At 44.1% G+C, this 25,855-nt stretch overlaps 1 protein-coding gene across 2 annotated transcripts in view; it reads left to right on the top strand.

Moving 5' to 3' along the window:
* Positions 1-25,855, top strand: part of NNT (nicotinamide nucleotide transhydrogenase) — a 1,308,245-nt gene that overhangs the window by 1,267,671 nt on the left and 14,719 nt on the right. For both annotated transcript variants that reach the window (XM_044076912.1, XM_044076918.1), the window contains exon 21: positions 5,586-5,701. In XM_044076912.1, the coding sequence (XP_043932847.1) occupies positions 5,586-5,701 (116 nt within the window). The remainder of the gene's footprint in view (positions 1-5,585; positions 5,702-25,855) is intronic.

Genomic DNA, 25,855 nt, shown 5'->3' with positions numbered 1-25,855 from the left:
GAGAATCGAACGGGCAACGTCTAACTGTGAGGTGACAATGCTACCACAACACCACCACCGCAGTCCTTACCGATGTCTAATTGCATTACTTGTGGAAATCAAATACCTCATAAAGATTTTCATTCGTATTGCATTCCTTGCCTTAGGCCCTGACCACGACGTACCTTGCTGTCGGTTTTGTGCTTTATTTAGTCAACGCACTATCCGTCGGTATATTTTCGCCTCTAAATATTTTGGTTCTCGGTTTACTTATCCAGAAATGTCGTTGGTTAACCATCCAACTACCGGGATTCTAAAAAAATGCAAGGATAAAGACAGAGACAGGCCGCCGAGGTCCAAAACTGCCGACAACGCTTCTCCTAAGCCAGTCGCCAGTTCGCCGGTACTCAGTGAGGTGCTTTCGCAGCCCCTAATACCCGCTACTTCTGATTCGCACGCCTCTACTGAGACCCATTCGCAGTCCGGTATGCCGCAAGATGCTTCAACTATGGAACCTGCAGATGTCTCTACCTTGGATGGGTCCGGAGCCGCTGTGCAGGCACCGGCTTCTGAGGGTGTATTCAGGCCTACGGACTTGCATATTAAATCGATTCCTCCTCCTTCGTTTAGGCCCAAATCTAGAACCATGCCTAAAAAGCAGACGCCCAGGCCAGATGCTCAGGCCTCTATGCCTAAAAAACAAATGATAAGAATGGCTGAAGATCTTATAATTCTAATCAGGGGAAGCCAGCCTCCCCCTTCTAAGAGACCTAGGACTGAAGTTGTTTATGATTTCTCTCACCAGGATTCTGATTTTTCTGATTCTTCTGATGATCTGGATTTGTCCTTATCTACTTATGAGGATTCTGATGCAGAAGACTCTGTTCCCTCTGCTTCCCCTCCAGAGGATTTTTCTTTTGGTGAAACCTTACATATTCTAAGGGAGCATTTCCACTGGGAAAGCCAGGATTTTTCTGATTCAAAAAAGAGGCTTAGGGATTTCTTACTCCTGCCTCAGCATAGGCCTTTAGCCATTCCTCCTATACTAGACATTGTTGATGATGCTTTCTCGGAATCTAGTTTGGCCCCTGATTCTTTCCTGCCTGCTCCCCGAAAATCTAACAGATATTACAGGGTTCCTGATTCTCACAAGTTCCTTTTTAAAAATCCTATTGCGGATCCAGAGACTATTTCACAGGGACCCAAGGGCATTAAGGCTTCTACTGCTAAAAATCCTACCCCTTCTGATAGAGACTCCAGGGCGCTGGATAGATGGGGTAAGAAGGTTTACACTTCTTCAACCTTGGCCAGTAGGGCTTTAAACTGCCAGTGTCATATGTTAAAGTATCAACAACATGTTATTGGATTGCTTAAACAGAAAATGATTTTTATTCCTGACTGTGCGGAAAATAAAGAATTACAGGATTTAATGCATTCTGCTGAACAGGTTGGAAAACATACTTTGCAGTGTGGATTTGATTTTTTAGAGGCCTCTTGCAGGGCTGCTGTTACTGGGTCTGTGCTCAGAAGGCATGCTTGGCTCAAGAAGCAATCTTTACCTGATCATGTTAAAGCTAAATTGTTGGATGCTCCCTTAAACCAGGACCGCCTGTTTGGCAACAAGGCTGAGGAAGTTCTTAAAAAGATGGAAGATAAAGCTAAATCTGTGCAAACTGGTATATTCCTTACAAGTTCAGTCTCCTAGATTTAGTAGACACTGGCCCTCTAAGAATTGGTCCTTTCCAGCCCCTTCCAGGTCTTCTCAAGCCAAACCCAGACATAGCAGAAACCCCAGGTTTCAGTCCCAAGGGACACACAAGGCTAAGCAGTGGGGGTTTCCGCTCCCAAATCAGGGAGTAGTAAGACGCCACCCTATGGAAAACAGTCTCAATGACTTACTTCTAAAACTTCTAAGCACTTCCCAACTGAATGCTCCTTTAGGCGGAAAGATTGATCCGCAGGCCAAAAACTGGGAACTAATTGCCCAGAACAAATGGGTTTTAAATAGTGTTTCAAGGATACAGATTTCACTTCCACACTTTACCAACACCAAATGGTTGCCCAGATCTAAGCCCAAGTCAGTGGTCAGAGGCCCCAAAACAAGTTCTCTCTCTCTCAAGTATGGGGGCTATTCAGTTGGTACCAGAAGAGGAAAAGGAACAAGGGTTCTATTCAAGACTTTTCTTGGTACCCAGAAAAGAAAATACATGGCGTCCTATCCTGGACCTTTCTACTGTAAATACCTTTCTGGTGATTCCAAAATTCAAGATGCTGACTCTTCACCAGCTGCTTCCTATGCTAGGCAAAGATGCATGGCTGGTTACACTAGACTTAAAAGAAGCATACCTGCACATCCCTGTCAGGGAGTCTTGCAGAAGATACCTGCACTTCAAAGCAGGCTACATGCACCATCAGTTCTCTGCACTGCCCTTTGGCTTATCTACTGCACCCAGGGTATTCACAAAGTGCCTAGCTCCAGTCATTGCATTCTGCAGGCAAAGAAATATTCAAATATACCCATATCTGGACGATTGTCTAATTCAGGCAGAAAGCCAGGACATACTTTTGAAACATCTGGCATTTGTTCAAAGGGTACTGACTTGTCTGGGTTACACCATAAACAAAAATAAATCATACCTGGTGCCCTGTCAACAAGTTATATTCCTGGGAGCAAACTTGAATACAGCTTCCCATATGGCTTTCCTCACGCCATCGAAACGGATTCATTTGACAACCTACTTCAAACAAGTGGCCACAAAAACCCAGTGATCTGCAAGGCAAATTCTGCAAGCCTTGGGGTTCATGGCCGCCTCCATTCTTCTAATTCCATATGCAAGGCTGCATATGAGAAAACTGCAATGGTATCTCAAAAGCCTATAGTGTCAACATTCACAGGATCTAGAAGCAATGATTCCCATCATACCTTGCCTATGCCTAGAATTTCTTTGGTGGGCAGAGGCCTGCCACCAGAACAGCGGACTACCATTCACACTCCCCCCTGCTGCCCAAACCTTAACAACAGACGCATCAGACTATGCAAGGGGGGCCCACCTGGCAGGAAAGTGCATTCAGGGCAAATGGAGCCGAAGTCAAATGCACCTGCATATCAATCAAAAAGAAATGTTAGCTGTACAGAATGCTCTGACAGCATTCAAGGACCACATTCTTCCAGTACAATTAATGATAGACAGACAACACCACTGTTATGTGGTACATAAACAAGCAGGGGGGTACTCATTCTTACCCCCTCTGCAGACTAGCCATGGCATTGTGGAACACAGCCCTGAGCTATCAAGTCCATCTGCAAGCTCAATTCCTGCCAGGAAAACTAAATACACTGGCAGACGAACTAAGCAGAAACCTCATGGACCCACACGAGTGGAAACTGGAACCAAGGATTTTCAACATGTTGACAAGCAAATGGGGGAGCCCAGATATAGACCCGTTTAACTCCCCCCCCCCCCCCAAAAAAAAAAAAAACTATCTGTTGGACAAATTTTGCACAAGGACTCCCCACAAACAAGCTTGGAAAGTGGATGCTTTGTCCTTCAGCTGGAAAAAACTATCAGTTTATGCCTTTCCCCCTCAGCCTTTGCTCTCCAAAGTACTACTAAAGATCAAACACCATTGACAAAACTAGGACAATTTTGATTGCACCAGACTGGCCACGCCAACACTGAGTACCCCCTGTTGCGCAGTGTGCCACTGTTGGCCCCATGACACCTGCCTAAGACTCCTACTCTATTGTCTCAGCAGGAGAACCAAATTCTGCACCCTCAACTTCAAACACTGAATCTAGCAGCCTGGCTAATTACATAATTTCTCCTTTACCATCCCTCAGTAAACCAGTGATGGATATCATTTTAGAGGCAAGGAGGCCTAGTACTAGAAAGTCTTACGCTGAAAAATGGAAAAGATTCTGTGCCTGGAACCAATCTCAAGGGATGAGCTCAGCAGTGCCCAATTTACCTCAGATTTTACAATACTTAACTGAGATGCATCATAAGGGCCTGTCTTTCTCCTCCAAAATTCATGCCTCAGCCATCTCAGCTCATTATAACACAGAACCACCCCTATTCTCTCATCCACTGCTTAAGCAGTTCCTCAAAGGGGCCAAGAATCTACGACCACCCAGGAGAGCTCCAACTCCAGCCTGGGACCTCAACTTTGTATTGGAAAAGCTTACCCTTCCTCCTTTCGAGCCAACTGCCACTGCAGACTTAAAATTCCTTTCTTGCAAAACAGCTTTCCTTTTAGCAATCACCTCAGCAAGAAGGGTATCTGGATTACAGGCCCTCATGGCAGTGGAGGTTTTCATCATCTTTCATGTGGACAGGGTGTCCCTCAGGACCAATCCCTCCTTCATGCCCATGGTGGTATCCAGTGTGGTCCTTAATCAGTTCATACATTTGCCAACCTTCTTTCCTAATCCACAGAACAAAGGGGACGAGATTCTGCACTCTTTAGACATGCACAGACAACTTCGATTCTATTTGGACAGAACTAAACCTCAAAGGAAATCTAATCAACTGCTGGTGGCATTTGCTGCAGGGGCAGAGGGGAAGGCTATTTCAAAGCAAACCATTTCCAAATGGATAGGCCATTGCATTCATTTCTGCTACAAACACCATGGAAAACCTATCCCACAGGGGATCAGACCCCACTCTACCAGGGCTGCATCTACCTCTACAGCCTTTCTTGGAGGCGTCCCTACCAGGGACATCCTAGAAGCTGCTACCTGGAGTTCTGTACATACTTTCACCAAGCATTACCATCTGCCAATTTTCTCTAAATCCAGAGCTGGCTTTGCCACTGAAGTCTTGCAGGGCCTTTTAGCTGGTCCTAATTCCATTTAAATTCCTCCTCCCATCCTTAGCTTTGGGAATCTACCCAAAAGTGATGACTGCAACAGTGAAACACGAAGAACATAGTACAGTTGTGTACACTTACCATAAATGTAGATGTTCGAGTGTATTCACTCTTGCAGTCCTGGTTACCCTCCCTCCAGCCCCCTTCTTATTTTGGATATACCTCTACTTTCCGTAGCTATCTTCAAAAGCTTTTTGGGTGTATTTGCTTTTTTGTTGGCGGTATTATCTTATATATTTTTAGATTTAACTGCTTCCCATTTTGGGGGCACCTGACATCTGGGGCAAGAAAAACTGATGTAATGATGTCAGCTGCATGTTTTGTACCCCTGACAACCTGATGTCATGGAAGACGGGACAGCAACCGAAGCAAGGCCCAAGACTTTGTTAATCAGGCCGACTGAGAGCTACTGCAAGCAGATAACCCAAAAGGGGTGACTGCAACAGTGAATGCACTCGAACATCTACATTTATGCTAAGTGTACACAACTGTACTTTCTTGACATGGATGTCAAGATTCACCTCTCAAGTTTTACTCACAAGGTGAATTTCTTGGCATCCATGTCTCAAACACATAAGTAAGTAAGTTATGATTTGCAGCCCAGTCAGACTCTTCCTGTATTAAAAAGGTGCTTCTTTGTGAAAATGGTTCATGAAATTGAGAGTCACTTATTGTCTTGGTAATTTGTAAACTGAGGTTAGTGAAAATTGCTTCATTTGTTTTTCTCTTGCATGCAGAAATGGACCTGGTGCTGGTAATTGGTGCAAATGACACAGTTAACTCTGCAGCTCAAGAAGATCCAAACTCCATTATTGCAGGCATGCCAGTTCTGGAAGTCTGGAAGGCAAAACAGGTTAGTTTTGTTGTGAATATATTTCTTTTCTGGAGAATAGCATAATTTGCAATTAAAGAAGAAAATGATGGATTGTCCAATAAACTGTAGTTTCTATAATTGTCATTCAATAACTAAAGAAAGTATGTATGCTTTGCTTCCTTTACGAATCTTGCGTACATTTCTTTTTATATGTTGATATTTTGCTTTGCATCCTGTTTGTCAAAGCAGGATGTATTGTGGGTAGATCTAATTTTGTAGCAAAAGATTATTGTAGCACTAAGGAAGGAGGCCTTAAGCTTAGCAGTATCATCCCAATCACCTGTCAACCCACTATAAAGCTTAGCCAAATCTTGTATGTAATAAACAAAACGTGAGTTCTGTTTTTACTTTAAGAATAAGTGTGAAAAAAAGCCAAGCTCATGGAAGTATAAAAAACATGCAGCTGTGTACCCATAGGGCGAGTGCAGTTACTGGAGGGTGTATTTTCATGTGTTAAGGAACTACATTGGTCATAGGTTCTTAATAAGCCTGTGACCAAGGAGGCCATTGAGAGATTCAGCCATATCATCCAGTATTGGTATGAAATACAGGGTCCCCTGTTAAGCATATTATTCCTATATATCCCAAGTGAAAAAGTTGGTATCACTCATTCAGTCATTCAAGCTAGTTTTAAAGGTTGTCGGGGAAGTACTGTGCTTGATATCTAAAGCGAGCTTATTCCTGAAAAGGGAGAGACATTGGGTTAAGTAGCTGTAGCATTAGGTGGTATTGTTAATGTGGCATATATGTTTAGGTCTCTAGAGCAGATGTTTGCTTTATCACCATCTCTACTTAGGAGAAGGAATTCAAAGCTGCTTGGAAGGCTACCCTTTAGGAACCTTTACAAGACTGAGTATAGAGATAGGACTTTATCAGAGTATGTCTGGTAGAAAGACCTCTGTTCATAAGGGACATGGGGAAAAGATATCACCCCAGATGGGACTCACATTCCCAACCTTAGGAGACCATTAACTTATCTATTAGAATAAGGGGGGAATGAAGGTGCAAGTGTGGCGAAATACTACAAAGCTGCAGTAGTGGAGAGTGTTCCTTTTGCTCTCAGGTACAGTGTTCGTATATGTAAGTAGAGAAGATGTTGCATGCAGTGCCCCTGCCCCATGTCTAGACTATAGGATAGCATAGCCCTATACAAAAAAATCTTTAAAATTGTAACAGTAAGCTTTGTAGTTTGCTGGGTTTTGTTTTCTGTAATTGAAGTTCATTTTTTGGTGTGTCAAGACTTGTATGATCAGGTCTCACACTTCTGATAGGGAGCTGTCATAAGCTTGTACTTGGCTAGCAAAGGCTGTAGGTTGTGCTTATGCATGATATATCTAGTTGATGAGAGATCTGTAAGAGATGCACTCCAGCTTGTACCTTGGAAGAGTGTTTTTTTTTTTTGGGGGGGGGGGGGGTTAGAACCATCCTTCCCCTAGTTCACTAACCAGAATATACTCAATGTCAGCATAATCCTAAGCATAGGCCCCTTATGTCACCTTTTTGCATATCAGTGGTCATACATTGAGTCAGCTGTACAAAGCAGATGAACCTGCAGGCTTGAACTGTCTCTTTGGAGAGCAGTCCCTATGGTAACCATCATTTCTTTATTCGGGACCTTATTTGTAGGGAGCCAGGTCTAGATTTTCAGAAGGGTTGCATGTCCTTGCATGCTGACTTATTTACCTCCCAGAAATGATGTTAGTTGTTTTTATACCAGTACATTCATCTTCTGTTTTCTTTCCTGACCGAAGGACTTCAGAAGAAAACTATTCATTGGAAAATGTTGTTCCATTGTACCAGATTTGTGCATGCCTCCACGTGTACTTCAGAAATACCTCCATCACTCGCACTGTTGCATGGGCAGTGACTCCAGGATATGGGGTTTCTTTTAGTATCTTGACACTTCTGGACATTGTATTCAGTGCCTTTAGCTTTTGACTGCTCTTCTGGCTTCTGACTCCTGAGAGTTTTATGTTGATTTGAATTCTTTCAAATTTTAGACCCCCCCTAATTAGGGCCCTTAGTATCACGAATGGCAAATACAGTATCCTTTCTTTGCCAAGGCACTCCTTGGTGTGTTCTGGTTATTTTCCTTCACATCTTGTGTCCTGACAGCTTTTCTAACCACCTGCTGGGGTTGAGAGTTCCATATAAGATGGAGAAATATGCATTTGTACATCTAAAATTGAGAAACCTGATTGTTGGGGTCTAAAACTAGATTTATCATCTTTTTCCAATCTAGTTGTCCTTTTTTAGTGAAGCTTCCACACTCAAGATGCATACGTAGCCTGTGCTGGCATATCTCATGATATCATGCATGCACTACAAGAGTACCCCCCTATCCCTGGGTCCTCCAGTTTTCTGCGTGTACAGTCTAAATCAAGGTCTTGACTAAAGTCATGAATAAATTCATTTTGTTCAATACCTAAAATAGCAAAACCTTCTAGTTGTTTGAGTAGCCACCCTTTAACGCTTCAATTGCAATGTTCCTACATTATCTTGCTATCTTGGAGAGGAGCATAGTGTAAAGCACTTATAAAAGTGACAGCAATTGCTTGTATTCCTTGCTACTTGGAGGTGAGGGCAATTGAAAGTTCCTCTACTGGGAATGAGGCACTTTTCTCATTGAGCAACATTATATTTCTGCAGGGGCACTATTATAAGGGCAGAGAAATAGAGGTCAAGGTCAAACACTCCTGGAGTTAATCTGTTTCTTAAATGGCTATCTGGTGAAATTGTGTTTCACAAATGGGTGCTTAATGAATGTTTGTAACTGTAGTATTCAGAATGGTGAAAATGAAGGTGCAAGTGTGAAGAGATAGTCCAAGGCTGGAGTAGTTGGGAATGTTCTTTTTGTTTTCAGGTACAGTGTCAGTATATGTAAGTAGCAGAGGTATGGGAGCAGTGCCCCTGTCCCATGTCAAGACTGTAGGTTGGCAGTGCCCCATACAAAAAAATCTTTAAAACTGCCCCAACGGTGAGCTTTGTAATTTGCTGTTTTGTATTTTTGACTTGCATGATCAGGTCTCACACTTCTGATAAGGAGCTGTCATAAACTTGTCCTTGGCTAGCAAGGGCTGTAGGTTCATAGGTTCATACTAGGCTATCTGCCCGAGGGCATTTACAAGCCTAGCCCATAGTTTTGTGGCTTACGCCACCCCTTTAGTATGGGGAACTATACCCATTATTTTGCTGTGCCTCTGTTGAGCAGTGACACTGAGGTAATCCCTGGGGTATATCTGCGATCTCCCATCCATTGGTCAAGATTTCTCTTGAACAAGGCCAGCGAGGTGCTCTGCCTCACATATACCGGGATTTTATTCCACAGCATAGGGAGTCTTTGGGTGATGAATCTATCCTCCAGCACGCCTATTAATAGCCGTGTCGAGGTTTAAGTCTCCGCCTTGTGGCTCTGACGGATCTAGATTTTTGAGGTGAAGCATATTCATCAAATCTGGGTTTGACATGGCCTTGTATGTTAGGCAAAGGTCACCTCTGAGCAAGCGGTGCGACTGAATAGAGCTGGAGTTCTTTCAGTCGGGCAGCATAGGACAGATGTTTGAGACCCTTTATCCTTTTGGTGAGGAACTTTTGTGGCCTCTCCAGCTGCTGCAAGTGTCGGGTCAGATACATTCGAATGGGGCATTGTACTCAATCATTGGTCTGATGAGTGATGAGTATAGGGAGACTATGACCTCCCTTGATCTAGATGAGAATCCCTTCATGATAAGGTGGGCAATGTAGAAGGTCTTCCTAACTACTTTAGCTACATGGGTGTCGAATGACAGACTACTATCAACCTGGGTCCCCAGGTCCCTGATAACTTCTTCTGTACTCAGTGGATTGCCACCTATTTGGTAGCTAGGGGTAACCTTGTTTTTCCCGAAGGGTATGACTATGCATTTTTGGCATTTAACTTTAGGCCATGGCTCTGGCACCAGTTATCCGCTTTCTGTGAGACCCTTCTGAAGGATATCTGTGTCAGATGTGTTTTCTACTATGGCCCAGTTTGCAGTCATCTGCAAACTTTGTCAGCCATAACCCTCCTGTGTTTGCTTGTACCGGAAAAGTAGATGCCAAACAAGAGTGGGCCCAGGACTGAGCCCTGTGGTACACCACTTGTGACAGGCTTTGAGTCTGACATGGCGCCAGCAACTCTGACCCTGTGGGTTCTGTCACTCAGCCAGTTTGCAACCCATCTTGTGATGTATGGGTTAACATTTAAGCTGATGAGTTTTTCAATGATACCCGAGTGGGGTATTGTATCAAAGGCCTTCGCCAGATCGAGGTAGGCTGTATGGACTGCCTTTCCTCATCAATGGCTTTGGTGACTGTTTCAAAAAGTCAACCAAGTTTAGAAGGCATGATCTGCCTTTGACAAAGCCAAACTGGGATGGATCCAAAGTCTGCAAATTCCCTATGTCTTTATTTATGAGGTCCATTATGATCCTCTCCATGGCTTTGCAGATAAGGCTTGTCAAGCTAATGGGCCAGTAATTTCCAGGGTCGGTGGAGGCACCGCCTTTGTGAAGTGGGACCACAGTTGCAGTGCGCCACTCCTGGGTGCGTATCCAGAGGTAAGACTATGATTAAACAGCTGTCCTAGCTGTGGGTTTAATTCCTCGTTGAGTTCGTGGAGCACACAGCCGGGGACACCATCAGGTCCCATGGATGCTGTGTTTTTGCTTTGGAGAGAGCAGTTCTCACTTGGGCATTGGAGATGTTTGGGGCTGCAATCGCTTGGTATAGATATCTCTCCTTTGGGGAGGGGAGAAGTTTGCACTGAACCTGTCAGCCAGTATATTGGCAATGTCTGTAGGATCAGTAATCTTCACATCATTTTGAACTAGTTCTGAGCATATCTGGGAGTTTCCTCCCAGGTTTCTAACATAGCTAAAGAAGGCCTTATGATTGTCTTTTGAGTCTTTAGCTATTTTTCTCTCAAAATTTGCTTTGGATGATTTTATGAGAGCTCTTAGTTTTTACTTATAGTGATCAAGGGTGTCTTACCTTTTAAGGATTTTGCTCTATCTTGTAGTAGCTTCCTCCTTTTGTTGTAGAGTTTGTTTATGGCTGGGGTCCACCAGAGTGGACGCTTGCCTTTGGTACAAAGAGTCTTTGTTTTGCTTGGGATTGCCTTATCCATGCAGTCCTGCAGGTGCTGGTAGAAGGCATTTGTAAGTGATTCAGCGGCTTGAGTACTGTTTTCCGTCGGCTCGGGGCCTTAAAGGAGACCACACTAGTCTTTAGAAGTGTGAAGTCGGCTTTCGAGAAGTTCTTTACTGTGGTCTTTTTTATTTCAGGTGGGGTGGGATGAGGACCTCCAGCGAGATTAGTTTGTGATCTGATCTCACCAGTGAGGGGTATACTTCCGTGTTGAACATTGTGCTCCCATGTTCGTGATGATGAGATCAAGTATGTTTTCTCCTCTTGTGGGATGGTGACTAGTTGTTCCATGGCATTTGAGTTTATGAATTCCAGGAACTTTTGGGCTAGGGTGTTTGGGCTTGAGTAGTGTTCCCAGTCTATATTAGGGTAATTGAAGTCACCTAGTATGATGGTGTTTGGTGATACATTTATCCCCTCTAGTGTTTTCAGGAAGGCCATGTGAGGTTCCTGAGTTTGTGAGGGTGGCCTGTAACATGCTACAATTTGCAGAGCAGTCTTGCCTATGGTTAATTGCACCTGGATGGTCTCCGATGCATCGTGCGTTGCCACCAGTCTTGAGGTGTGGGTGTCTTTGATGAATATGGATACCCCTCCTTTCTTGGTATTGTCCGGATTTTGGGGCCGGAACGCATGATAAGAGGTAAAACCTGATAGTGCTGGGGTGCTCTCAGGAGCTTTGAACCAGGTTTCTGTCACTGCACAGACATCGATGTTCTCCATACTGAGAAGGGCCTCGAGTGCGTGCATTTTGAGATTTAGACTTCTGGCATTGAGCAGCATTACCCTTAGTTTTTTTCCTTTTTTGTGTTCTAGGGTGGTAGGTTTAGAATTTGAGCCTTGCCTAAAAAAGGCACTATGGGGGTGGCAAGAGCCTTTGCCAATATCCGGAATCCCAGGGGTGACAGGTGCAAGCCTTGTAGGTTGTGCTTATGCTTGGCATCGCTAGTTGATGTGAGACCTTTAAGGTTCATAGGTTGGTACTAGGCTATCGGCCCTAGGGCCTATGCAAACCTAGCCATAATAATTCCCTGGATATTTCTTCCCACAATATTTACTTCCCTGGACCCCTGTCTAGCAGGGCGACTGACGTGATCCCGGGGGTGAATTTCCTATCTCTCATCCAATTGTCAAGTTCCTTTTGAAGAGTGCAAAGGAGGTGCTCGCTTGACATGTATGGGGAGTCTCTGGGTCAGGAACCTATCCCTCCAGCATGTTTTGTTCATTGTGATGACAAGGTTTAGATCCCTGGAGCGTGTGGCTCTGAGGGATTGGGATTCCTTCAAGTGGAGCATGTCCAACAGCTCAGGGTTTGACATGGCCTTGTATGTTAAGCAGAGATCGCCTCTGAGTAGATGATATGCCACAGAGTATAGCTGGAGTTTTTTTAGACGGTCAGTATAGGGCATCTGCTTTTGGCCTGTGATTCTTTAGTGAGGTATTTCTGCGCCCTTTCCAGCTATTGCAGACGTCTTGTGAGGTACATACCAAACGGGGCGTTGTACTCTATAATGGGTCTAATGAGGGATGAGTACAGTGGGACAATGACCTCCTTTTTTCTGGATGAAAAGCCCTTAGTGATGAGGTGTGCCACATAGAAGGATTTCCTTACTGTTGTGGCGATGTGGTTATCGAAGGTGAGACTACTGTCCACCTGTGTCCCTAAGTCTCTCCTCACACGTTCGGTGTTTAGTGTACTGCCACCTATATGGTAATTCATGGGTACATGTTTTTTTCCCCAAAGGGGATAACTATACATTTCTTGGCATTAAGCTTGAGCCCATGGCTCTGGCACCAAGCATCTGTTTCTGTAAGACCCTTTTGTAAAATATCCACATCATTTGAGGATTCAATAATGGCTCCCAGTTTGCAGTCATCTGCAAACTTTGTTAGCCAGAGTCCCTTAGTGTTGGCCTGTACTTCAGAGCAGTAGATGCCAAACAAGAGCGGTCCCAGGACTGAACCCTGAGGTACTCCACTTGTCACTTGTTTGGAGCTGGATTTGGAGTCTGCTGCTTTTACAGTCTGGGTTCTGTCAGTAAGCTAGTTGGCAACCCATCGAGTGACATAGGGATTCATGCCCAGCTTAGTAAGTTCATCTATGATTCCAGAGTGGGGGATGGTGTCAAAGGCCTTGGCGAGGTCCAGATAGGCTGTGTGGACCACCTTACCCTCGTCCACGGCTCTGGAGACTGATTCGAAGAAGTCAATCACGTTCAGGAGACAAGATCGGCCCTTCACGAACCTAAACTGGGTGGGGTCCAATTTTTATAGGTTGCCAATGTCCTTGTTTATAACTTCCATGATAATGCATTCCATGCCCTTGCAGATCAGGCTCGTCAGACTGATGGGACAGTAGTTCCCGGAATCCAAGGTGGATCCCCCCTTGTGGAGTGGGATAACTGTAGCTGTGCGCCACTCAGTGGGAACGAAGCCTGAGGTGAGGCTATGATTAAACATGACACTTAGGTGAGGTGCCAGTTCATTTTGTAGTTCATAGGTAGGTACTAGGCTGTCGGCCCAAGAGCCTACGTAAGCCTAGTCAACAAGGTTCCCTGGCTTACTCCACCCAAGAAAGTTATTTTCCTTTGCCACTGTGGAGCAGACACAGAAGTGATCCCCTGGGTGTATTTCCTATTTCCCATCCACTCATCAAGATTTTTCTTGAAGAGTGCTAATGAAGAACTTTGCTTGACATAGATGGGTAGCCTTTTCCAGAGTATGGGAAGTCTCTGGGGCAGGAATCTATCCCTCCAGCACATCCTATTTATTGTGGTGAAAAGGTGTAGGTCCCTAGAGTGTATAGCTCGGAGGGATTGGGATTTCTTTAGGTGTAGCATGTCCAACAGCTTTGGGTTTGACGTAGCTTTATATGTTAGGCAGAGATCACCTTGGAGTAGGCGATATGCTACGGAGTAAAGCTGGAGTTTTTTTGAGACGGTCAGTGTAGGGCATTTGTTTGAGGCCCAGTAATCCTACTTCTGTGGCCTTTCTAGCGGCTGCAGATGTCTTGTGAGGTACATTCCAAAAGGGGCGTTTTACTCTATAATGGGTCTAATGAGTGTCGAGTAGAGGGGAACAATGACCTCTTTTGTCCTGGATGAGAACCCTTTTATGATGAGATGTGCCACGTAGAAGGACTTCCTGACTACTGTAGTGATGTGACTATTAAAGGAGAGACTACTGCCCACCTGGGTCCCAAGGTCTGTTATCACACATTCAGTGTTAAGTAGATTGCTGCCTATGTTGGTAGTTCATGGGTACAGAGTTTTTACCAAAGGGGATGACACTGCACGTTTTGGCATTGAGCTTGAGGCCTTGGCTCTGACACCAGGCATCTGTCTCAGTGAGGCCCTTCAGTTGGATGTCCACATCATTTGAGGACTTGACTATGGCTCCTAGTTTGCAGTCATCTGCGAACTTTGTTAGCCAGAGGCCTTCTGTGTTGGCCTGTACTTCAGAGAAGTAGATGTCAAACAGGAGAGGTCCCAGGACGGAACTCTGTGGTACTCCACTTGTCACTGCTAGTTCAGATTTGGAGTCTGCAACTTTCACAGTGTGGGTTCTGTCATTGAGCCAGTTGGCAACCCATCTTGTGACGCAGGGATTTATACCTAGTTTAGTGAGTTTAGCTATAATTCCAGAATGGGGGATGGTGTTGAAAGCCTTGGCGAGGTCAAGATAGGCTGTGTGAACCACCTTACCCTCATCTACAGCTTTGGTGACTGCCTCAAAGAAGTCTATCAAGTTCAGGAGGCATGATCTGCCTTTCACAAACCCGAACTGGGTGGGATCCAGGGATTGGAAGTTACCAATGTCTTTGTTTATGAGTTCCATGATGTACACAGCCCGGGATGTCATCTGGTCCCATGGATGCTGTATTTTTAGCTTTGGAGAGTGCGGTTTCTACCTGTGTGACCGTGACTACTGGAATTTTGCAATCTTTTGGTAGAGAGATGGGCCCTTTAGGGGGTGAGAGGGTGGTATTTGCACTAAATCGATCTGCCCGGATATTGGCAATATCCTTGGGATCAGTATATTTAATGCCATTCTGTTGTAGCTCAGAGCATATCTGAGCATTGCCATTTAGATTCTTGACATAACTATAGAATGCCTTGTGGTTGTCTTTGGAATTTTTGGCAATTTTATTTTCGTAACTAGCTTTGCAGGATTTTATGAGGGATCTCAGCTTCTTACTGAGGCTGGTAAGGGAGTGTTTTGCATCCTGGGATTTTCCTCTTTTCTGCAGCAGTTTCTTTCTTTTGTTGTATAGTTTGTTTTTGGCAGGGAACCACCAGATTGGCTTCCTTTTTTGGAGGAGAGCGTCTTGGTTCCATTTGGGATGGCACGATTCATGCACGATTGGATGTGCTCGTACAGTGCCTTAGTGTAGGATTCAGCAGTCGAACTTTCAGCTCCCATCTGCATGGGTGTCATGAAGTTTGTCACTTCTGACTTGAGTAGCATGAAGTTGGCTTTGGAGAAGTTTTTTATGGAGGCTTCCTTAGTGGGGGGGGTGGGGGTGGGATGTGAATGTCAAGGGTGATTTGCTTATGGTCAGACCTGACCAATGAGGGGGTGACCACTGGTGTGGGAGCATCTGTCTCCCATGTTGGTAATGACCAGGTCTAGGATATTGAAGCCCCTGGTGAGACAATGGATTAGTTGATGCAGGGTGTTGGAATTTATGAATTTCAAGAACTGTTGGGGAAAAGGTGTTGGTACCAGAGTAGTTTTCCCGGTTAATGGCAGGGTAGTTGAAATCACCCAGTATTAGGGTGTTTGGTTGTATCTTAATATTGTCCAGTATGTTTAGAATCTTGGGGCATGGTGGGGGGATCTGTAGCAAGCTTCAAGTTTGGATTGCAGTCTTACCTAGTGTTAGTTTCACCTGGAGAATTTCAGATCCATTGTGTTGGGCAACTAGCCTGGAGGTGTGAATATCCTTGGTGAATATGGACACTCCTCCACCTTTAGTGTTTCAGTCTTGGTTTGGTGGCCAAAAAGTGTAGCCTGGTATTGCAGGGGTGCTCTCTGGAGCCTTGAACCAGGTCTCGGTTACTGCACAGATATCAATGTTCTCCATTTTTAGAAGTGCCTCGAGAGAGTGCATTTTGAGGTTTAGACTTCTAGCATTAAGTAGCATTACCTTCAGATTTTGCATGCTTGTATCTGTTACGGTGGTGGTTTTGTCCTTTGAACCTTGCCTAAAAAGGCACTACAGGGGTGGCGAGAGCTTTAGCCAGTAACCTGAATCCCAGGGTTGACAGGTGCAGACCATCTCTGGCAAAGCATCGTGGTTTACCGATAATGTCTTCCCAGGCAGACAGATACTGGATCTCCTTTGAATGACACCAGAAGCTTAGCCAGTTGAAGTCAGTCATTTTGTCCTTGTACTGTGGTATCATTCTGGGCGAGGGTAGGATGCTACTCAGGGCTAGGGTCCTACCTGCCTGGGCTACATGATCCGAGAGCTTTTCCATGTCTCTTTTCATGTAGTCCAGGGAGGTACGTGTCAAGTCATTCACTCTTAACATGGACAATGACAGAGTTGTATTTGTACTTGTTGTGGAGTGACTTGAGTGCGTGCGTTATGTGGCAGATCCTGTCACCCGACAGGCAGCTGGCTGTAATTTTCTCCTTGTTCAGCCTGGTGAGTGGGACATCAGTGTGCCTGACTATAGAGTCACCTATGACTAAAGTGTTGGGTACATTGTCTTGCCTTAGGGGCTGTTGGGTGGCACACTGGTGTTGTGAGCTGTGTGTCACTTTGGTTGTGACTGGTGTTTGTTTGCGTTTCAGCTTCGGAGGTCCTTGTTGCTTGGGCAGGTTAATGTTAAGGGCCTCCACATATGTGGGTTTGGTGTTGCTATGTGTGGGTGTTGATGATGTGGGTTTTGAAGGGCTATGTATTGCATGAGGTGTAGTGCAGGTGTTAACCTTCTCCTCTTGACTGCCTTGCACAATCTTGGCTGGAGAGAGCTTTGCTTTCAGTTTGGCTATGTAAGTGCATCAGTCCCAGGTTGTAGTGTTGAAGTTTGCAGTAGGAGGTGAGGGTTGTCTGTGTACATGAGGCAGTTGCTGCATCGCCCCAGTATGCCCAGATTCATCAGGTGGACAGGAGAAATTACCGGAAGCTGATCCTTGGACATGCCTGTTTAGGTGCTTTTTTGTAAAGTACAAGAGCTGTTTTCCCTTACTTTTGCAAGGTACTTTGCAATTATAAGCTGTTTAGTGTCTATGATTAATTTCTCCTTATTAACAAGAAGAGCCGAGTGCTTCTATCAGTTTATGGCTTCCTAGTGCTTTCCAGCAGGTTCTAAAGTAAATGCTAGTCACAGGGGTTCAGATTTTAGTGCTACTACTGAGAAACCAGCTAGTTCCAAGGGAGAATTTGAAGACCAGACTTTCTGGCATTTGGAATAGTTTAACCGTAGCCCAGCGGTGCTGCAAGATGTGAAAAATGTGCAAACATGCGCATTTTTAAGCCAGAAATTTGAAAGGGATAGAAATCAGCCCAAAATAGCTAATATTACAATTTCAGAGCTGGAAACCACTCCTCTAGTGTCAGACAAGGCAGTACAATGCTCACCACTCCCACTTGTAAGCAGTAGGACTTCCCTCTAACACAGTAAGGTCTGGATAGCTCTGAACACAGAAAATAAAGTCCTGAAACCAGCAAAGCCTGGTATCTGGACTATACTAACTAGGAAAGGCGGGAAACGAGCAAAAAAGATAGTTTTAACCGAAAAAAACTGGCTAAACAATGCAATAATACACTAAATAGACACAGAAAAGTTTAATACATTTGAGTGTGTAGCCCTAAACAGTAAATACAATTAAAACTGTACAAAATTAGCAATTTAAAACTTTTTAAAGGAAGCAAGGTAAGTGCACAACTGAAAAATGATTTAAGAGGCAGTAATACAGGGGAATAAGTAGCTATTCTACATATACAGAAACGTCTATATATACAGACAAGCAGCTAAAACACACTAAAACAATTCAGATGCAGTGCCACCTAGAGCACTTGAGTTGTAGCAATATTAAGGCAAATACAGTTTTAATAAATGCACTAAAAGACACTCTATATTTCCAAAATGTTTGAGAAGCCCAGTCAGAACACAAGGATATTTAGACAATTTTTTTTTCTCTAGAAAGGGAGAAAGGAGGAACAGAAGGCGATTTTCTCTGTATTAGGTAGAATGAGCTAATGACACTAGACTGGGAGGAGTGTCCAAGATCAAAATTAGAGTAGGGGCGGGCAACTGCAAGGCCAGCAGGTATAAAGACAAGTTGATAGGGAGGGTGAGTGGGAGAAAACACTACCGAAATGTTTATCACAAGTGAGCCAGCAGCTGTGAAATATGGTACAAGTATGCGGTATACAATAAAATTGCTATAAATATCTAAAATAAGCAATAACTACTACAAATAAGCAATAGAACAGACTACTTATTGATATATATATCACAGATCAGCTGCTCCTCCTCAGGTAGCTGTGTGTAATGGCTGAAACACTCAACACTCAAGTAAGAGATACACCTCCAGCTCCTATCTTGGGATTGACCCCTTAGTCACCTTTCTGCAGGGTTGTTGTCCTTCCCATGCTTTATTCACGGCCCAGTATTCAGCATTTTAGGTTCACTTACCAGGACTTGTTTTTCTACTCTTTCACTTAAAGCAGATGTTTCAGTTCTACCACGCCTGTTTACATGGTTGCTAAATGACATCAAGTAATATTTCCTGAAAACTGCAAGAAGGTCTGGTGCAGGCCTTTCATGTGTCTTGATGCCTTGGTGTATACCCATCACTTGTTTGACTTCAAGCATGTTGGTCATATAAGCTTGCCCTCTTTTTGAGTTAGAAGAAGAGTGGACACTGACAACTTTGACTTTTAAACTGTAAAACACAAAATACGCTGTAAGGTACAGGTTCCACAGGAGCCACTCGTACAAAAGCACACAGTTTATTCCAACATTAAAACACAATTAAAAGTCAGTTCGGTTAAGCACTTTCATCCACACATATCCGTGGACTTCATCAGAACAAGTAAATAATGCACTTAAAGCCCTTAAATACATAATTTTGGTGCCAAAATTGCCAGTATTCTGTGAATTTATTTAAACATGTATACTCTACTAAAAATCGTAATGCAAAAGTCACTACATACAAATCAATTTCTCTATTCCACTGAACACTGTATAAGACCAAAATAACTGTGAAAAATTATAAATAAATTATAAAAGTTAATTGAAATTTTTAAATGTTTTTTTTTTTAAAGTTCATAAAAAAAAATTTTCTTAATAATAAGATATGGATGAAGGGAGACCTATGTAGGAATTGGTCAAATCCACAATTCGTTCATAAAAAGTGATTGCCCATATCCACCTTATACAATAATACATTATTAAAAAACTAGATCTTAAGTTGTAATATAGGCTTAATGGTTATATGGTCATTCAACCCTGGCTCATTGGATGCATCTGTTAATAGCTGCCATTTCACTTCCCTTTGTCCTAAAATAGCCTTGTGATTTCCTCCCCAAGATCCAGTAATAACCTGCTCTATGGCAAATTTAAAAGTTGGTGTCTCATCAAACCTATCTGTGTGTCTATACAGGGCATTGCTTTTGTCTTTCCGCCTGATATTACATAGGTGATCATAAATTATTTTTTTGAAACACCTCTCTGTTTTTCCTATATAGAAACTTGGACACATCATACACTTAGCTAAATATATGATGTTTTTAGTGTTACAATTTCCATATTGGAATGTTATTTTGGTTCTGTTAATGTTGTCCAATGTGACACCTACGACTTCCCATAATGCACTACACTGATTGTAGCTCCCACACCACATGGTGTGTTGATTCTGCTTTCTTACAGTCCTGTTAATACTCCCTCTCTCAAATAAGGTCTTCAAGTTGTAGCCCATCATGTAAACAAATACGGGGTGATCTCCCACGATTTCCCTTATGTCGTTGTCAGCCATAAAAACATTCCAGTTCGTACTAAGAATTTGTTTAATCTGGTAGGCTTGAGCGTTATATTCCAAGATACAAGCCCTTTTGTATGTATCAACATTGTTATGCGTATTACTAGCACTTTCCTTATTCAGTATTCAATATAGTATTCAGCATTTTAGGTTCACTTACCAGAACTTGTTTTTCTAGTCTTTCGCTTAAAGCAGATGTTTCAGTTCTACCACGCCTGTTTGCATGGTTGCTAAATCACATCATTAAGTAATATTTCCTGAAAACTACAAGAAGGTCTGGTGCAGGCCTTTCATGTGTCTTGATACCCATCACTTGTTTGACTTCAAGCATGTTGGTCATATAAGCTTGCCCTCTTTTTGAGTTGAGAAGAGTGGACACTGACAACTTTGACTTCCAGTGAACAGTTTTGAGTACTCAAGCCCATCTTCTGAGTCAGATGAAGACAGTGAGTCCTCGCCTCTGTCTCCAGCTTCCCATTGACTTATTTGGAGAAACCTTGATGCTATTGTCATCTTCTGGTCTTTTTCCCACAAGTGCCCCCCCCCCCCAACTGGGTCTTGCCTAGTGACTGCTTTTCCTTGCCCAGTCCACTCATTTGTTCCTCTCTGGGGGGGGCAGCCAGGCAAGACAAGGCACCTTTGAGCCCATTCATTCACTACATGGAGGACCTAATTTAGCCCAGTTATTCACCCAGAGAAGCGAGAATGGCGAACTAGGGAGAGGGTTAGTCTGCCAGATTTGTTGGACTTCCCTCCCTTCATCCAAGGAGCATCTATGTCCTGTGGCAACTCAAACACCCATACCAGTAATTTAACATGGGTCACCTGAGTTGCAGTTAGGGAGTCATCCCTCTTTGCCATAGGAGTGGACTCCAGAAATGTTTTGCATTTAAGAGAGGAGGTACCCTAAGTATGTAGCTATGAACCCCCACATATTCTACTTATGGGTCTCCTTAGAAATTGAACTCTTGGGCTAACTCCTCCTGGAATTTTAGCATTTTGCCACACTATCAAAAGGCAAAAAAGTCAGAAGCCTAGGTAAAGCATGTTTTCCTCTGATGTGTTGGAGATTCAGAGCCCTCAACAGTTTGTCTCACCTTACCAGATTCCAATCCTTCCAAGTAAAACAGACACTGGCGAACTTTTCTTCCTCCCCAAAGAATAAAGAATGCGATTAAGATTGTCTTCATTGTTCACACTGGTGTTAATTGTACTTGCAGTAGTTTGTGTTGACATTATAGCTGGAGCTGTATACTTAGGCATGTACTTGCGCAGGATGACCTGCCTGCAGCTAATTTCCCATAAGTAGGAACTTGGACAGTCCATTTTGACACACATTTCTGTGGGGAGGTCCTCTTCTGGCAACTTTCTCAGGACCTGGTAGAGGATTTCGTAAAGGGGGAGAAGTCTCCTCTGTGCTGTGGAGGACCTATTTGGGCTTTTGAATCCCCCCAACTCTCTTCTCCCAAGAAGTGGAGGCTTCTTTTCCAAGTGAGATGTCACTTATTTGTTACATGGTCATTCCCTCGTGCCAGCAAATGTGTCCTGCATAGGCCTAGTAGTGAGTAACAGTCCTGACTACTGCTTGGGAGCACCTGTGAGGGACAGTTTTAGTTTACTATAGCTTTGAAGAGCTGTTATCAGTGGGATGTGATATCGGCAATCCTCCATGAAGGGTTCTTTGGGTTTGAGTCATCCAGTTCACCATCTATAGTCAGCATCTCATTACAGGATTTCCCATTCACAACCAAGTGTCAGTTATATGAAGCAAAGGGATGTCATGCATTGACTGCATAAGCACTGTCATTCCCCTTTACCAGCCTGTTCATTTTTTTCCCCTTTTGCGTACAGATCTTGATTATTGATGTCGCAACAAATTCCTGAATTCATATGCCCTCTGTCTTGTGTGGTAAAAATTCCAAACATGAAAATGAAGGAAGAAGGCTCCTTGTGAAACAGGTGGAAAGGTTCCTTTCAATGCTTGTTAGATGGGCAGAAGATCTGTCTCAGGTATTGCATAGAACTTTGGAGATTTGAGAGAACTTGGTGCAAAGGCGTCTTCTCTTAGGACCAAGCCCTCATCCCATCTAACTGAAGCTGGGTCTCAGGCTTTGGCACTTGTTTGGTTGTTGGACTCAATCTTTAGGGATCTTGGCTGAATGCCAAGTCCTTGACCCAGTGCAATGCTTGAGACCATTCTACCCATTTCTTTGCACACACAGATCGCAAGCATATGTGATCCTGAAACCTACATTCAAGGGTATTCAAAGGTCCCTTCACATTTGAATCCTTTTGGGAATTAGGGGTGTGGGACTTCATGCCTGGAAGGAAGAAGCTCTAGAGACCTGGAGTCCACAGACTCCTCAATGGATGTTGTCATCTTTAAGGAGGTTATTTGGCTAGTGGTTGTTGTATGGTCCTGGAGAAATGGGTCTAAGAGGCATTTTCTCCAGTTGAGTTAATTGCTCTCTCATGGAGTTTTTTATTTGTTAATACCCATGCTAGCATCCTTTCTTTCCTTTTGCCTCCTGCAGATTGGAATGAGACCTCATCTTCGCTAAAGTAAGGCAAACTTCTCTTAACTACATGGAGGGGGCTCAGGTTTCAGCAAACCTATGTCCACCCTCTGCAACTGACAGGTTGATGAGGGTGAGGCAGTGTAATACTGAAACATGTTTTTGTTTTTTCTGTGTACAGTAGTATACTTTGTATTTTAGTGCTGCTTTTTTGCAGTTCTACAGTTTCATTCTTAAAGTTGACAGAGTTTTTGTACTTCATGCTTGAGACTCTTCTGCAATATGTGATCAAGGTGGATCTTACCTTCACCCTGGAAATTGCAAAATAATGCTTTTCCCACCTGTTTGTGTTTTATGTTCTTCAGTGTGCCATGGCTAGTAGGTGTAGAAATATACTGGTATTGGTTAGTCTGGCTGTGCTCATCCCTTTTCAAGAATGTTACAAGTGTAGAAATATGCTGGTATTGGTTAGTCTGGCTGTGGTCATCCCCTTTCAATAATGTCACAAACCTGTTGGTGTATTCTCCCTCTCTTAGGCATGGTCTTTACAAGTGGTGGCTTTAGTAGGTGACATCTGTCATGTTAGAGGGCCTGCTTTTCTGTTGTCTGGAAGGAAGAGAAGGCATCACAAGTCTGCACATACAGGGCTAGGCAGCTTTTGTTGTCCTCCATACCTGAGCTAGCAGGTTTCTCATAAATTCTTAATCTAGAACTTTCCATCAGATGTGGGATAAGACTTTTTTCTGGGTTTACAGGAGAGCACCCTCTTAGAGCTGGTGGTTCCTGCTGATGCAGTATATTGTTGCTTCGCAAGGTCCTGTGGAAGAACAGGTTGAGGTTCTCTTGCCCAGTGGACATGGGGGATTGCTCCACTTCCCAGGAAAAGAGTGAGCAGATTCACCCATCATGTTCCACTGTTGGCTAGGGATCTCTATTTCTTCCAGATGTTGGAGTTCCTCACCTCTTTCCCTGGGGAACTATTGAGATGCTCCAGTGACTTCTTCCTGTCAGTCTCCAGTGTGGTGTTCCCACCCAGCGGAGGATTGGCTAGTTTGCTGCAAGTCCAGGAGCAGTTTGAGCCCCTGCAGTCAGTGGGGGCTTAAGTGAGAGTGAGTGACCCCCTTATAATTCCCTTTCCTGTGGAGCAGACAAGCTCACCTGTCTTTGGACTCTTGGGTTAAGGGTATTGTCCATTAGAATTTTCCCTGAACTCCTCTGTGGCAGTCCTTGGTGATGTTTCTTCCACCAGTAGAAGTGTATTCCCCAGCCTTCCCTTCCATTAAGAGGGTTGCTGTCTCCAGCCTTCTGTCTGGTGCTGTATACCAGATTCTGTTAGCTGACTCTACCTTGATAGTGGTGGTGATGGGGAAGTGCTCCATGGGGGGGTACCTTTTATCACAAAATGTCCTGGGATTAGAACAGTTAGAGGAAATGAGATTAATCTACCCCCCCTCCTGCACTCCCCTTGGTTTAGTAGGAGACTAACAACTTGGTTTGGCAGGGTTCTTTTGAAACTGGGTTGAGTTTTCTTATAGGTTCATAGGTTCATACTAGGCTATCTGCCCGAGGGCATTTACAAGCCTAGCCCATCGTTTTGTGGCTTACGCCACCCCTTTAGTATGGGGAACTATACCCATTATTTTGCTGTGCCTCTGTCGAGCAGTGACACTGAGGTAATCCCTGGGGTATATCTGCGATCTCCCATCCATTGGTCAAGATTTCTCTTGAACAAGGCCAGCGAGGTGCTCTGCCTCACATGTACCAGGATTTTGTTCCACAGCATAGGGAGTCTTTGGGTGATGAATCTATCCCTCCAGCACGTCCTATTAATAGCCGTGTCGAGGTTTAAGTCTCCCGCACTTGTGGCTCTGATGGATCTAGATTTTTTGAGGTGAAGCATATTCATCAAATCTGGGTTTGACATGGCCTTGTATGTTAGGCAAAGGTCACCTCTGAGCAAGCGGTAAGCGACTGAATAGAGCTGGAGTTCTTTCAGTCGGGCAGCATAGGACAGATTTTTGAGACCCTTTATCCTTTTGGTGAGGAACTTTTGTGGCCTCTCCAGCTGCTGCAAGTGTCGGGTCAGATACATCCCGAATGGGGCAGTGTACTCAATCATTGGTCTGATGAGTGATGAGTAAAGGGAGCCTATGACCTCCCTTGATCTAGATGAGAATCTCTTCATGATAAGGTGGGCAATGTAGAAGGTCTTCCTAACTACTTTAGCTACATGGGTGTCGAATGACAGACTACTATCAACCTGGGTCCCCAGGTCCCTGATAACTTCTTCTGTGCTCAGCGGATTGCCAACTATTTGGTAGCTAGGGGTAACCTTGTTTTTCCCAAAGGGTATGACTATGCATTTTTTGGCATTTAACTTCAGGCCGTGGCTCTGGCACCAGTTATCCGTTTCTGTGAGACCCTTCTGAAGGATATCTGTGTCAGATGTGTTTTCTACTATGGCGCCCAGTTTGCAGTCATCTGCAAACTTTGTCAGCCATAACCCTCCTGTGTTTGCTTGTACTTTGGAAAAGTAGATGCCAAACAAGAGTGGGCCCAGGACTGAGCCCTGTGGGACACCACTTGTGACAGGCTTTGAGTCTGACATGGCGCCAGCAACTCTGACCCTGTGGGTTCTGTCACTCAGCCAGTTTGCAACCCATCTTGTGATGTATGGGTTAACATTTAAGCTGATGAGTTTTTCAATGATACCCGAGTGGGGTATTGTATCGAAGGCCTTAGCCAGATCGAGGTAGGCTGTATGGACTGCCTTTCCTCATCAATGGCTTTGGTGACTGTTTCGAAGAAGTCAACCAAGTTTAAAAGGCATGATCTGCCTTTGACAAAGCCAAACTGGGTTGGATCCAAAGTCGGCAAATTCCCTATGTCTTTATTTATGAGGTCCATTATGATCCTCTCCATGGCTTTGCAGATAAGGCTTGTCAAGCTAATGGGCGGTAATTTCCAGGGTCGGTGGAGGCACCGCCTTTGTGAAGTGGGACCACAGTTGCAGTGCGCCACTCCCTGGGTACGTATCCAGAGGTAAGACTTTGATTAAACAGCTGTCCTAGCTGTGGGTTTAATTCCTCATTGAGTTCGTGGAGCACACAGCCGGGGACACCATCAGGTCCCATGGATGCTGTGTTTTTGCTTTGGAGAGAGCAGTTCTCACTTCTGCGCTGGAGCTGTTTGGGGGTTTGCAATCGTTTGGTATAGATATCTCTCCTTTTGGGGGAGTTTGCACTGAACCTGTCAGCCAGTATGTTGGCAATGTCTGTAGGATCAGTAATCTTCACATCATTTTGAACTAGTTCTGAGCATATCTGGGAGTTTCCTCCTAGGTTTCTAACATAGCTAAAGAAGGCCTTATGATTGTCTTTTGAGTCTTTAGCTATTTTTCTCTCGAAATTTGCTTTGGATGATTTTATGAGAGCTCTTAGTTTTTTACTTATAG

This window comes from Protopterus annectens, chromosome 1.part1, assembly GCF_019279795.1.
Source record: "Protopterus annectens isolate FY-2018-M chromosome 1.part1, PAN1.0, whole genome shotgun sequence".
Classification (NCBI taxonomy): domain Eukaryota; kingdom Metazoa; phylum Chordata; order Ceratodontiformes; family Protopteridae; genus Protopterus; species Protopterus annectens.
The sequence above is the reverse complement of the archived record's forward strand: the minus strand, read 5'-3'. Positions and strand labels throughout refer to the sequence as shown.